This window comes from Phasianus colchicus, chromosome 3 (genome assembly GCF_987193195.1).
Source record: "Phasianus colchicus chromosome 3, bPhaCol1.hap1.1, whole genome shotgun sequence".
NCBI classification, from domain to species: domain Eukaryota; kingdom Metazoa; phylum Chordata; class Aves; order Galliformes; family Phasianidae; genus Phasianus; species Phasianus colchicus.
This window is the reverse complement of record NC_143438.1, coordinates 86,163,912-86,177,852: the sequence shown is the minus strand read 5'-3', so window position 1 is coordinate 86,177,852 and position 13,941 is coordinate 86,163,912. Positions and strand designations below refer to the sequence as shown.

The 13,941-nt window shown below is 35.6% G+C and overlaps 1 protein-coding gene across 2 annotated transcripts in view; it reads left to right on the top strand.

The window, feature by feature from the left end:
- Positions 1-13,941, top strand: part of ADCY8 (adenylate cyclase 8) — a 123,978-nt gene that overhangs the window by 73,419 nt on the left and 36,618 nt on the right. For both annotated transcript variants that reach the window (XM_090138002.1, XM_031591235.2), the window contains 3 exons: positions 3,382-3,540; positions 7,445-7,715; positions 13,410-13,607. In XM_090138002.1, coding sequence (XP_089994128.1) covers positions 3,382-3,540; positions 7,445-7,715; positions 13,410-13,607 — 628 coding nt within the window. The remainder of the gene's footprint in view (positions 1-3,381; positions 3,541-7,444; positions 7,716-13,409; positions 13,608-13,941) is intronic.

Here is a 13,941-nt window from a genome sequence, read left to right as displayed (position 1 = left end):
TGTTCATCGCTGCTTTGATTGAAATGAGATATGACAAGAATAGCAACAGTCATAGTTTCATTTCATGAGGCAGTTTTTGAGGTAAAGTAGGCTGCATTATAGATCATCAATAATTCAACTTAATTTATGTGTTTTTCCAAAGAATTTCCAGAAAGCCTTAAGCAGATGAAGAAAATTCATTCATACTTCAATAAATTTAAGAAGCAGAAGAACTAGGGAATGCAGAACATGAATGTATGGAAAGAGCGTTTCTTTTTTTTAAAAAAAAATATAGTACATTGTAAGATTTATTTATTTATTTACTTATTTCTGAATAAATGAGAACTACTTCTTCCTAAGACTAAGAGGACTCGGGTTCTGTAGTTTCAGAGATTTTAATACTTCTGTCTTACAACAGTATATGAAACAAGACCTTGTGAAGTAACCAACAGACTGTCTGTTAGGGAATTGGATTTGAATACGTAGACATCTATCGTACAGTCCCTTTCTCTGTATAATTCTGAAATGCCTCACTCCACATTCCTTCAAATTTTAAAGAAAAAGAATTCTGTGAATTTTTACACATGAATCATTCATTTCATTTTTCAATGACAACTAATTATTTATTATTCAATTTAAAACCTAACAAAAGTTTGGCTAAATCTAAAGTGTTCACAGACACAGTCTCAACAGTTCTGTTCTGAATTTTGCATTGCAAATAACAAAGCAATGGAATAAGGACCAAATCTCCATCATGTTTTTGATTCATATTCTGGACAGATTCTGTTTAAATATATCCCAGACTGCCTGTGGCTCAATTCAATCAGGTCCTTCCATATAATTGGTCTCCTACGTATCCACGTAAGAACATATTGCTGTGAAGGGCAAGTAAGAGGAGAATATGATGATAGGGCCCTGCAGGTGTAGCAGCATGAAATCTGACAGGAAAACAGAACAGCCCTAAGTCAGAAGATGCAGGCAGGTGGCCAAATCCCAGCTCACCACAGATGAAAAGCTGAGATCAAATACCACTTCAGCATCAGACATGGAAAAGTTTCTGGGAGGTTGTGAAAGATAACAGATGAGGCAAGAAGGAATATAGCTTTGCGTAGAGTCTCTAGTGTCATGTAGGAGGTGGTATGGAATCAGAGCTACCTGCAGTTTTCAATAAATGCAGAAGTGCTATGTGGCTGATCAAAGCTTTCTCAGCACATGATCATATTTTAGGACAAAATTGTTGAAATCCAGCAAATCCCAGAGAATGCTCTGGAAAAAGAGGGAAGTGTTGCTCGATTGCGGCATCTTTTGTATGTGTTCTCTACAATGAGATCTGTGTGCATTAATTTCCATGCAGCATACAAATATAGGATTATAGTTTACAATATTTAATTTTAAATGATAGCATTTACTAGCATTTAAAATGTAATCTGATCTAATAGAGAGTATATATATATATGCATAGAGGCACACAACCTATTTTAATAAATGTAAGGTCCTCCTATTTTGTGCATCTTTCAGTGAAAATCTTTTTGTTCAATTACTCCTCTGGATCTAATTAGCATTCTATTTCAAGATAAAGAAATTAGACATAAAGCGAGAAATAATTATCTGGGTCTGAAGGAAAGAAAAAGGCTGACTGGGGAAACAATTTTGTGGGGGGTTGTCTGACAATTCCTCTGAGAGTTACGAGTGTTTAGATATTTTTGTAGCATACCTATCAAAAAACTCTTCATAACACATTACAAATTGTACTGTTCTTACTTCTCTTAATCGCTCATAATACATAAGGAACTTCTTCAGTGTAGAGGATTTGTTTTCAAGTCCCATGTTCTATAGTCAGGTGATTATGTGTTTATTTAATTTTCATATTTCAAGCCTTCTTGATTGCAAAATAAAGACATTTTTAGATGAAAACTATATACTATTTAAACACAGATAACTGTCCTCCCAAAGCTCATTCTTTTTTATTTTCTTATAATTAATGCTGTATAATTTAAAAACCTGAAATATGTTAGCTTCATGATACCATGTAAAAGTCTTCTCTAATAGACAAGAAACTGCACTGGGATATCATGTACACACTTTTCTCCAGAGGAGAAGGTTTGGGATTATGAAGACTAATTGCTTATTTTCAATTCCTCACTATTTTTTATGATTAATTTATCTCAATTTTGAAACTGTTATTTCATACTTTCTTTCACACTATGAATCAGTGCCCCTGTTGCAATAACAAAGGGCCACGTAATGAATGCAGTAAGTAGTTTTCTCCTCAAGAGAGGGTCAGTCAAGGTGATGACTAAGGCATCTGAGGCAATGGTTTTGCTTCAAAGTTGTGAAGTAGGGCTGTTTATTCTATGCCTGCTCTGTGATCTTGTTGCCCTAATGCTGACTTCGATGATCACAGAAATGGAACTCTTGGCAGAGATATAGCAATCTTGTTTGTGGACCAACATTAGAAACATGCTTTTCCTATCTTGAGCAAGCAAATATGAATGAACACTAGCGCTAACAGTATTTTTGGTGCAAATAATTGTTATTACATAGGAAGGGCTGGAAAAGTTCTCTCTTTGTCATCCCAATGGATACAGACCAATTATCATAACTGTGACTTTCCCACAATGATGTGCTTGACTTTCTCAACACTGAATTGGAAGAAGTAGTGCTAGGTTTAAGTGACTGTAGCTGCAAATGATACATTTTCTCGTACCAGAAAAAGAGGAAACTATTTTAACACAATGAAATTCCATTTATGACCCACAGATAAATTAATTGAAAACAGTGGTGGAGCAAAGTCCCTCTTCTGAGACTGTTAACAAATGCATTTTTGTGTGTTTACTTTTGAACTGTGAAGTGGTCTTCGCCACTACAGTGAATTGGAATAATTTATTTTGAACAAGCCTCCTGCAAATAATTCAACTTTGGACAAAAAGTAATGGTTAAATTTCTTACAAAAATAAGTATTTTTGAAATTTTAAGGTTAATTAAAAATGCAGTAAAATATAAAAGTATATGCAGATTTGGTGATAGGAATTTTGGCCATGGTTTTGGTAGTTCTTTAATAATTCTAAGCTGACAAACTCAATGACTTCAATTAATCTTTTCATTCATACATGTTTTTCTCTTCCTATCTTTTTCTTTCTGCCTGATAGGAATAATATATGTGCCACTGAACCATGCATGCAACTAAGTGCTTAATGATAATCTGTTTTTTATAGTTATTCCATTACTACCTGGACTTTACTACCTAGAAAGGTATCTCTTCATTTCACAGATCGAGTGGCTATTTACACAAAACTGACATTGTATTTTGCATTGTATTATTTCCTAAAGATATGGAAAAATGTGGCATATAATTTCACGAGCCTGGTCTTTTTGTTTGTTTGTTTTTGCTTTGTTTAACAGATATGTTAGGTCAAGAACAAAGCATGACATTGACATGAGAATAGGGATACATTCAGGATCAGTTCTGTGTGGAGTGCTGGGCCTGCGAAAGTGGCAATTTGATGTCTGGTCATGGGATGTGGATATTGCAAACAAACTCGAGTCTGGTGGAATTCCTGGGTAAGGCAACATGTATTTCCCACAGACAGAAAACATTGTCAACACACTGTTATTATTCCCAATTCTTTCCATTATTTCATAAACTATCTTTCCATTATTTCATAAACTATAATTTTGGGTGGTTTGTTGGTTTGGTTGGTTTGCTTTAATTTTTCTTCATTTTATGATTGGCAAGAATACGTGAGGTTACAGCTAGAAACAATGTAGAAATGGTCTCCATGCAGAGGCATTGGAAAAGATAAAAGTATTTCTTCTCTTTTGCCACCTAAGATTTCACGAAGATGGTCACTGGTTGTATTCAGGCTATATGGTACACAGAGATAGCCCAAAAATCTCCGCTAGCTGTTGACAATTCCTGAGTTTCTCCAGACTTCATTCTGCTGCTGTGAGGCATGGCAATGCTATGTATTTTATTTCATAATATACAAAGTATGGAAAGATACCTGTTTTAATAGGTCACTATGCTAATAATAAGGAGGTATGGACACTAGGCTTTTATAATCATAGAATATCCCAATGGAAACCACAAAGATCTGTGAGTCCAACTCCTGGTCCCACACAGAATCACTCTAAAATCAAACCGTGCTTTTCAAAAGCTTCTGGAATTCTTGCAGCTTGGTTCAGTGACCGCTGCCATGGTGAGCCTGTTCTATTCCCACCACCCTTTGATGAAGAACGTTTTCCTAATAACCAACCTGTCTGTCCCCTGACACAGCTCCATGTCATTCCCTTGGGTCCCAAGGAAGTCTTATAAATATTTAATGCTTTAGCAGATGCTTTGAGACTTTTTTTTTGCCAGCCAGTCTATATATGAAAATATATCACTTTCCATTCACCTGTTTCCCTTTATCTGTGATGGCTACTGCACCTGGAGGATAAAATATTATTTCTACCTGACATGTACCTCACTGCAGTTTGGAAGTTGCATATTCTAAGTTTGAAGCAACAATAATGATTGCAGCAATATTCTATACACTTTCAGTTCCCTCTTCCATTGCTGAAAGATGTAGAAAAGACCACAATACAATGATGCAACTTTTGGCAATGGAACATAGAAGCAAGAGCCATGGACGCTGTTATACAGAAAAAGTTTAAAGTGATGCTGTCATCTTGAGTGAGAGAGGTTTTGAGTGACAGAGAACTTAAGCCATCTAATCTGATTCATGGGCTATGCTCCCTATATCTACATCAGGTTATGTCAGAACTGTCATGTTCCAAGGAAAACATAAAATTATTTGGTTTATACTGTGTTTGTAAATGTGTACTCTCTCCACTCTTTCCTATAGTGGGTCCTTAAGGTAATGTATATTCTTCGGATCAGCAGAAAATGAAACTTTGCATGCTCTGAAAATAAATTTTATACTCTGCATATGTCACCGGTGTATAAAATTTCAGAAAAAGAAAATTACTTTCTCTGCTGCTTATCACACAAAAGCCTCAGATAACAAAGAAATGTCATATGCTGCTTAGTTAGCATGAGCAAAACAATTATCTACACCAGCAAAAAGTGTAGTTTATTGCTGTTAATTCATACAAGTAATATAGTTATTAATGAATAACCCAGCGAAGGCACCACCTTGCTGGTGTCAATAAAATGCCTGACTAAGCTGCAGTCTATTGGAGCGGGGTAATTTCCACTCTCATATATCCGTTTGCTAACAGAGCAAAGCCTGTACGTGACAGCAGTTCACTAAGTCTCTCAAAGAAGTGATTTACATCAGACTTTCCTGGTACGCAAAGCAGATTTCCTAGAGCAGTTAAGGTTCTTTCAGCCTCTCCTCACTTCTCCCCATGTAAAATCATATAATATTTTTTAATAAACACTCTTCTGCCAGCTTCCCATCTTCTAATTTTCTTTTGGTACATGTAGGTATTAACCTCCTTCATTGAACTGGCAGAAAACTTAGCTAATAATTAATTTTCCAGAATGCATCATTGGCAGGTTTTACTTAAAGTTTTTGGCTTGGAAAGTTTTCAAAACTAGGGTAGGCTATACTTTTTTCTTCAGTGCTCATATTCCTGACATAATACATTTGTATGAAATTGAGGGAGTCTAATTGTTGTTTTTTTTTTAATCAGTGCAAAAGGTGAAATCCAGAAATATATTTAATCTACCAGTGATTTATTAATACTTGATCCACTAAAGGGTATTACATCAGTAGCCAGCTCCACACTCTAGTTATCATTCCCATTATAAAATCCATCTTTCAAGCTTTTGTAATGCAATCTTCTGAAATTACATTAGATTGAAATTCAGTACAAAGATAGTCACCCTAGCAACTAATGTATCATTTCCTTTTTTTTTCATTCTTCTTTTCTTTTGTCTTCCACTTTTTTTTTTTTTTTAATTAGTCGTTTACTACAATAAACCCCATTCAGGTTTTCTAAGGGCTAGGACATGCATTGTCTAATATATCATATGACCTGGCTTGAAAGTCCAGGCCAAATCTTGCTTATATTTTGAGAAATCATTTTACTCTTCTTTTTTCGACATTTGTTTTACTGAGATTTGTTTACAACAGAGTGCTAATCTCTGTGAACATATAACAGCATGACTTTAGCCAGTGAAAGTTTTACAGAATCTATGTTGTCTTAGGAAGCAGAGATGGGGTAAAAAAAAATGACTGAGCTCCAATTTTTGATCTTTTAATTATGGACTGATACTTAATACTTCATATAGACCCAGTCTGATTGTCTTGGGCATTTCACAGTGATTAAAGATAATCAGCACTCCATGAATATTTTGTGCAAATTAATTTTTTAGATTCATTTTTTAAGTTCTGGAAGAAAGTTCCCTGGGATTGTCTAAGTATCGTTTCTTTCTGTGGAGCCAAACAATTTCTAGTGCATGAGGAAAAATTCCTAAGTGTGTGTCATAAAGAAATGATGAATCTTAGCTAAGTCTGAATTTTAGGAATCTGCAAGCCTGACTTTACGAAAGTGCTGTGTGTCCAATTTTTTTTTTTTTTAAATGAGCCAATTTTGAAGACATAGTGCCTTTATTTTTTGAGTTAGCTAAGTGTCTAATGAACATCTCCTCATACTGCATTTATAATTTTGTTTTGTAAGGTATTGCATGGCTAAGCACTTGGATGTGTTTCAGAGGTGTCTGCAATTTATCTTCCATATAGGATGTTGAAGATTTCTTAAAGATAGGAATAAGAAACATCTATTTTGTTTTAACTGAATTTATTTCTGTCCTTCTCAAGCCATCATAACTATGGCAAAGAAATTCCAAATAACAAACACCTCCAAGTTTGGTTGGAAAATATCTAAAAACCTACACTCATGCTTTTGCAAAATTTCAGCTCTTCATATGTCATCACTTTGATTTCTTACATTTACTTTGCAATAGATTTTGACATCGTTGTTACTAGAAATTATCATCCCACTTGCCTAGTACTGGGCTAGTTTGTGTAACTATTCCCTAATTCATGTCTGATATAATCACATTACTAATTTAAATAGTTTATGATACCTCAGCTAAGAGAATGAAATTAAAGAGCCTTCACACAAACTGCTCTAATACACACCATATTATTTCTTGACCGTATCTACCTGAAGTGGCAATCTGGATTCACTTTCAATCATATCTCACTCAGAAAGTTATCTCACTAAACTATTACTGTGAACAAAGGCATCAGATATGAATATCAAAGAGTTTTTCCTGTGACAGAACTTCATGTATTCCTGAGATCTTGTTGGTAAAAACAAGACAGCACTTTCCCCCAAATCACTTTTGTTGAATATACTATTTCATTTTCATAATATAAATCATCATATACAACAGAAATACTTCTATTTATCTATCATGTTAACATGGTACAGAGTTCATAAAACTCCTTGCTACCTATTTATACTAGAATACAATCAGTATTTGCTACTACTTATTTCACTTATGCAGGAGAATCCACATCTCCAAAGCCACTCTGGACTGCCTCAATGGGGATTATAAAGTTGAAGAAGGGCATGGCAAAGAACGCAATGAATTCTTGAGGAAACATAACATTGAGACTTATTTAATTAAACAACCTGAGGAGAGTCTGTTGACTTTGCCTGAAGATATTGTGAAAGAGGCTGTCAGCTCCTCCGACAGGAGAAACAGTGGGGCAACATTTACCGAAGGATCATGGAGCCCTGAACTTCCATTCGATAACATAGTGGGAAAACAGAACGTAAGTTAAACTTCCTTTAATGTCATGTAGTATGAATGCATGCTTGAGTGCATTTCAATAATGGAAGCCTCAGAGAAAACAAATTCATCTTTAACCTTTTCTCTAACGCATACTGTAAAAGCAGATGATTAAACAAATCTTTTCAGGGCAGAAATAAATCATGCATCCAAACTGGGGAAATGCCAGGGGCCCAGGCATTTTCTTTCTTCTCAATTTTATTTCCTAACTCTAATTAAATACTACACAGCTTAGTTGTAATTGAACCAGTCCTTAAAGAAATAAATTAAATATAAATTTAATGTAACTAGCTGGGACATTCTAGTTGAAGTGTGTATCTCATTGCATAGCTTCAATGCACTACCATCAAAGCAAAAGCTGTGAGTGGACTTTCTGCCAGAGGAAACAACATACTGTAATTTATTGATATATAAGGGAAAGAAAAGAGTTAAAAAAAAAAAAAAAAAAAAAAAAAAAAAAAAAACCATACCTTGAAAAATAATTTCTGTTCTGTCTTCCTCTCCTCTCCTCTCCTCTCCTCTCCTCCTTCACACCCCTCCTCTTCTCCTCTTAAAAAAATATAATAATACAACTTAAATGCTGATTTTAAGGCATAACGAAGGTTCACTAGCAAATGAATTAGAGCCTAAAGTCATGAGTAGCCATGATATAAATATGAAACAACTAACACTCTTCCTCATCAGATTTTCCCAAAACCACTGCACTACTAGCACATCGGGTAACAGCAATACCTATACAGTCATAGAATTTGCTTGCGAAGTCTCTTTACATAGAGGAAATAAAGGTTAAAATGCTCTCAGACACCTCTCTTCACAATGCACTTGAAAGATTGATGAGTCTTTATGAAACAAGGTCAGCTGCAGTTATATTCAGTTTTTCTGAGTGATCTGTAATGGCATGATGCATTCTCTCTTCCGCTGCACATCCTTAGTCTTACCTGTCTTCATTGTCTGTTGAGCTTCAAGTGTTGTTGTGTGGAGGTCTTTCTTTCTCAACTATTTTCTACTTCTTCCAAATCTGCTCTGAAATGATAAATTTTCACTATCAAACAGTCCATGGTGGTATCTTCATCTCTTCAAACTGAACTGGAGCATGGTATAGTTTGCTGTGATATAAAACACTTGTTTTATATATGTTCTGTACATCTGTGTAACTGTATGCACACTGCCTTTTAGTATTATCTGTATCTCTTTCTATATATTCTCATTTCATTAGGAACAGAGGTATGAGTGCATGCTGCTGTGCCTATCTTCTCATGTCTCTGTTCTTCTTTCCCTTTAAGACATTCCAATTTCTGTACTCCAAAAGATCTACAGAGAACAGGCTATCATTTCATTGTTCATTTTTTTCAGCTAAACCTGACCTTGATGCTAACAACAAAAAGGAATAAAATACAGACCTACTCTTTCTATTGTATTTTTGAACAAATCTCATTTAATGAACTATTAATAAGTTCATGAAAATTATTGAACTAGGCATAGCTAAACTATTGTCTGACACCAGATATTTGTCTTTTGGCAGCAAATTATCTATTTCTAGAACTGTTTCTCTTTTTTAAAAAAAAAGAATAGAATGGAATAGAATTTAGTTTTGTACTTGAAGTAGCTAGAATTTTGTATTACACAGCTCTCTTGCCCATGTTCAAATTCACTGCAATGCATATTCTTTACCTCAACTTCATTTTGCATGGGTAGCCTGAATCAGTGAATCAATGTGATGTCTTGATGTGAGTGAGGAAGAGAATAACCATCTTTATGAAAAGAATCATAGATATTAATAAAAGCTGTAAGAGTCTATTTAACAGTTATAACCATAAAGCTTAGGTCTGGTTTTTAGGTAAGCCTAGGATACAAGTATTTACTCTGAAATTCAACTCATGCTTAACTTGCATGAGTTGATGGAACTTTCTCTAATTGATACAGGTGTTTGGGTTTCTCTTCTAAAGCAAAAAAAAAGTCAGAGAGAAGATATTCTATTTTAAAACTGTGGATTTGGATCATTTTCTGCACCTTACAGAGGAAGTAGCTAAAAGCAAAATGTGGTGACCAGATGTCAGTCTGGAGCCCACAATGAGACTGTAATGACATGAATTAGACAAAAGTAAATTTAAATATCTGTGTCTTAGGTAAGCATATTGTAGTGATAACTTAGCAGTTATCAGAAAAACTATACTTAATGCGCAGGCAGCAAACAGGTATAAACAGCAGGATGAAATCTGTCTCAAAGCCAATGCACCTACGCTTTTGTCTACTGACTGTATCAGGTGTTAACCTCCCAAAGAGCTCAGTTCCCAAATATAAGGGTCTAATGTTATTTGTGGTGTTCCAGGGTGTGTGAGAAACCCATATGCCCTGTTAAACCAGGCACCTGTGAACAACCTGTGGTCATCTGGACTATCTGCTAAAACCAGAAAGAGACTCTGTGACGTCTTGTATACTGTGAATCAGCCATGCTGAAACAACTGAATGCTCCAACTAGTGTACTATCTCAATAGCTCACTAGGCTTCACCGTATTGAATAGGAGCTTTCATATAATTTCTTAACTGTGGCTATCTACTGCAGTTTGAGAAATCTTAGCAAACCCCAGCAGGTCTCCAACTGGACCAACAGCGCATAGAGCTTCTATAAGTTCTATGTCACATCTCTTGGGTCTCTCTAGATACTTTTCCAGGATGCCATAAGGCATTTTAGCTGACAACAGCTGCACCTAATTGACCAACTGAAAGTATCACTAAACACCTGTAGGATCCGGTTGACACACCAGATGGATGGGATGCTAACCAGAGAGACCTAGACAGGATTGAGCAGTGGGCCCAGGTGTACCTCATGAGGTTCAACAAATCCAAGTACAAGGTCTTGCACCTGAGTCAAGGCTACCTTCACAACCAATCCAAGCTGGAGGATGAAAGCACTTAGTGCAGCCTTGCTAAAAAGTGCTTGGGCACACTGGTGGATGGGAAGCTGCACATGAGCCAGTAATGTACCCTTGAAGACCAGAAAGCCAACCAAATTGTAGGTTGCATCAAAAGAAGTGTTGCCAGCAGGTTGACGGAGGTGATCACTCTGTACTGTTGAGGCCTCATCTGGACTATTGCATCCAGATGTGGAATTTTCAGTAATGGAGGGACGTAGACCTGTTGGAGTGCATCCAGAGGAGAGCCACAAAAATGATCCAAGGGATGGAATACCTCTCCTATGAGGACAGGCTGAGAAAGCTGGGGCTGTTCAGCCTGGAGAAGTCAAGTCTCTGGGGAGATGTGAGAGCAGCCTTTGAATATCTAATGAGGAGCTATAGGAAAGAAGGGAATAGACTCTTTAGCAAGGTCTGCGGTGACAGAACAAGGGGAAAAGATTTTAAGCTTAAAGAGGGCAGATTTAGGTTAGATATAAGGAAAAAGATTTAAGACAGTGTAGTGAGGCACTGGAAGAGGTTACCCAGAAATGTGGTGGATGCTCCATCCCTGGAGACTTTCAAGGTGAGGCTTGATAAGGCCTTGGTCAACATGACCTAGCTGTGCACGTCCCTGTTCATTGCAGGAAAGTTGGACTAGATGACCTTCAGATGTCCCTACCAACTCTAAGGATTCTTTGATTCCGTGATTCTATGAATTTTACTTATGTGTTTTTTTTTCCTGAACAAAATCCTACCTGTACTCCATTTTTTAAATTTCTAAATATGCATTTCCCTATTTCCTTGGAAGATCTGTAGTTTGATATATGAAGAAAAACAAATGTAAATCTTTCCAAGAGATTTATAAATATCAATTATTACAAATGTCCCTTCTTTCTGAAATCAGGATGATAGCACTTGTTACATGAAAGCATTATTGAAAGGAAGCAAAATCTAATTCCATGGTACCTTTTTTTAAATGCCTGTAAAATATTTCTGATGTAGGGTGGATTTTACTGTTTGTTTGCTTGCTTTTAATTCTTTCTATACAGAGATACAGAGACAAAATACGGTTAGAACATATACATGGCCAATAATTTGCACGACATTCTGCTTTATTTGTAATAGCATTTACTCTGAAGCAATTATATTACATGTGTGTGCTTGTGTAAGGGAGAGACCTTGCTAAACTCAGATACTAATTTTCTTATTTTACTCTGAAAATAAATACAATTTCAGAGTCCATTTTTGCACCAATACTAATGACTGTTGCCATACTCTTGACATTATGGCATGTCTATCCATTACAAATTTTAAACCAGTTCATACATTCAGCAGAAAGACAGTTCTTCGCAGTAATCAAATTCTAAAATGTAATTTGAAGAAAACATAGTCGCTGACTAGAATGAATTGAGAACATTCCCTTTGTGTGAATAGAACGTAATACTCAACTAAAACATTGAGGACCTTCTGCATCCTCACTTTCCATGAAGATATCAGTTGTTTAATATACACAACAGGATCTAATCTGATCCTGTTCTTTAGCAGTAACTTCAATCTCTCTTGTGAGATTTCATTCCCCCAAACTGATAACAACTTTCTTGTAATACCCAGTTTAAAAAAGATAGAAATACCTAAACTAAAACACTGTCTTAATGTGTAAACATGTAATACTGAGTCAATGGATTGTTTCCCTGGGATTTTGCTGTAACCTTATTGCTACCAGCTTAACTCCAAGACTAATATATCTGAAACATTAGTATGAAAAGATAAAATTCAGTATAAGAAAAGTTTCCTTGCTTTTTTCCCCCCAAAGATTTTTTTCTAAAGAAGTATATTTCTTGTTCATAGTTCCTGTCTTGTGCTGTGATGTATGAAGGTTTATATCCTTTACATTCATTAACATTTCTTAATGCTTGGGAGTATCACAGGTAATAGACTTTGTTTTCCCATTAACCTGCTCTTTCATGTGGTTTGTGTCATGAAATCATAACATAAAAATAGATAAAGTTATTTTTATGAAAGCAAATTCTACCTCTTTCCTGAAGGTGAAATATCCTTTGTACTATCTTGACTTGCTTCTGTTTTTAGAGCTGTGCAAGAGATTTTTCTTGTTTTTTTTTTTTTCTTTTTATTTTGATTTGTCAATGAAATATCAAAGGGATGAAGCAAATGGGATCATATTTGTAAAATAAAGTGAATTACTTTTACATTCAAACATATAGCTTAACTACAATCTTGACTGGCTGAAATATATCAGTAGTGAAGAAGAGCACGTTATCTGAAAGCCCAAGCTGAAGCAATCAGAGATGCCACCTTCTTTACTCCTGCCTAGTTGATCTGTTCCTTAACTACACACATCCAGTAAATCTAAGATTAAGACAAAAAAAAAAAAAAAAAAAAGTTATTATTCTCATTTTATTTCTGACTTTTGTTTCTGTAGCTTCCACTCCATTAATGTAGATACTGTGTTTTGATTTTGGTGTGTACTCCCCTCATTCATGCTGTAATAATTATGTAGTGGAATCTAGAAAGGGGATTATATTCCTAGCATTCAGTACAGCAGCAAACCTGCTAGTCTATATAAGACAGAACATTAAAGCACTTCCCGTAATGTACTGTATGTGTTTAGTGGAACAGACTTATTATTTTACAATTCTATAGATTTCATTGAATAAATTGCATGGAATGCTGTAATGGTTTGCAATGCAACATGATCTAAAACATTGCATTTTTAACCCAAGGGGACCAGCAGGTTTATTCTGTTTGCATGTGCTTTCCCCTAGACTCTGGCTGCCCTAACAAGAAATTCAATAAATCTGCTTCCAAACCATCTTGCACAAGCTTTGCATGTCCAGTCTGGGCCTGAGGAAATTAACAAGCGAATAGAGCACACCATCGACTTACGGAGTGGCGATAAATTGAGAAGAGAGCATATCAAGCCTTTTTCACTGATGTTTAAAGACTCCAGCCTGGAGCATAAGGTAGCTGAGTCTTGGTAGCTGCATTATTTGCTGCTCAAATTGTAATAAATGTCCACTAAAGTAGAGAAGATCTAGGTTTTAGCTTGCATTGTTTCTGTTCTGGTTTTGTTCTTTTTTTTTAATTTTGTTTTAGTTTTCAGAAGATGGGGCTGAGCTAGAGGCCATAATGGGCAATGCCATAATGCACTTATGACAGCACTACAATGATCACATTTAATTTTTGGAAAATATCTGCACTGAGCAAACTCTTCTGAAAACAACAAAAGCCATTTGCTGAGTTTCATTGGTGCTTAGTACAAGCGCTTTCCTAACAAATGACAAATTGCTTTGGCAT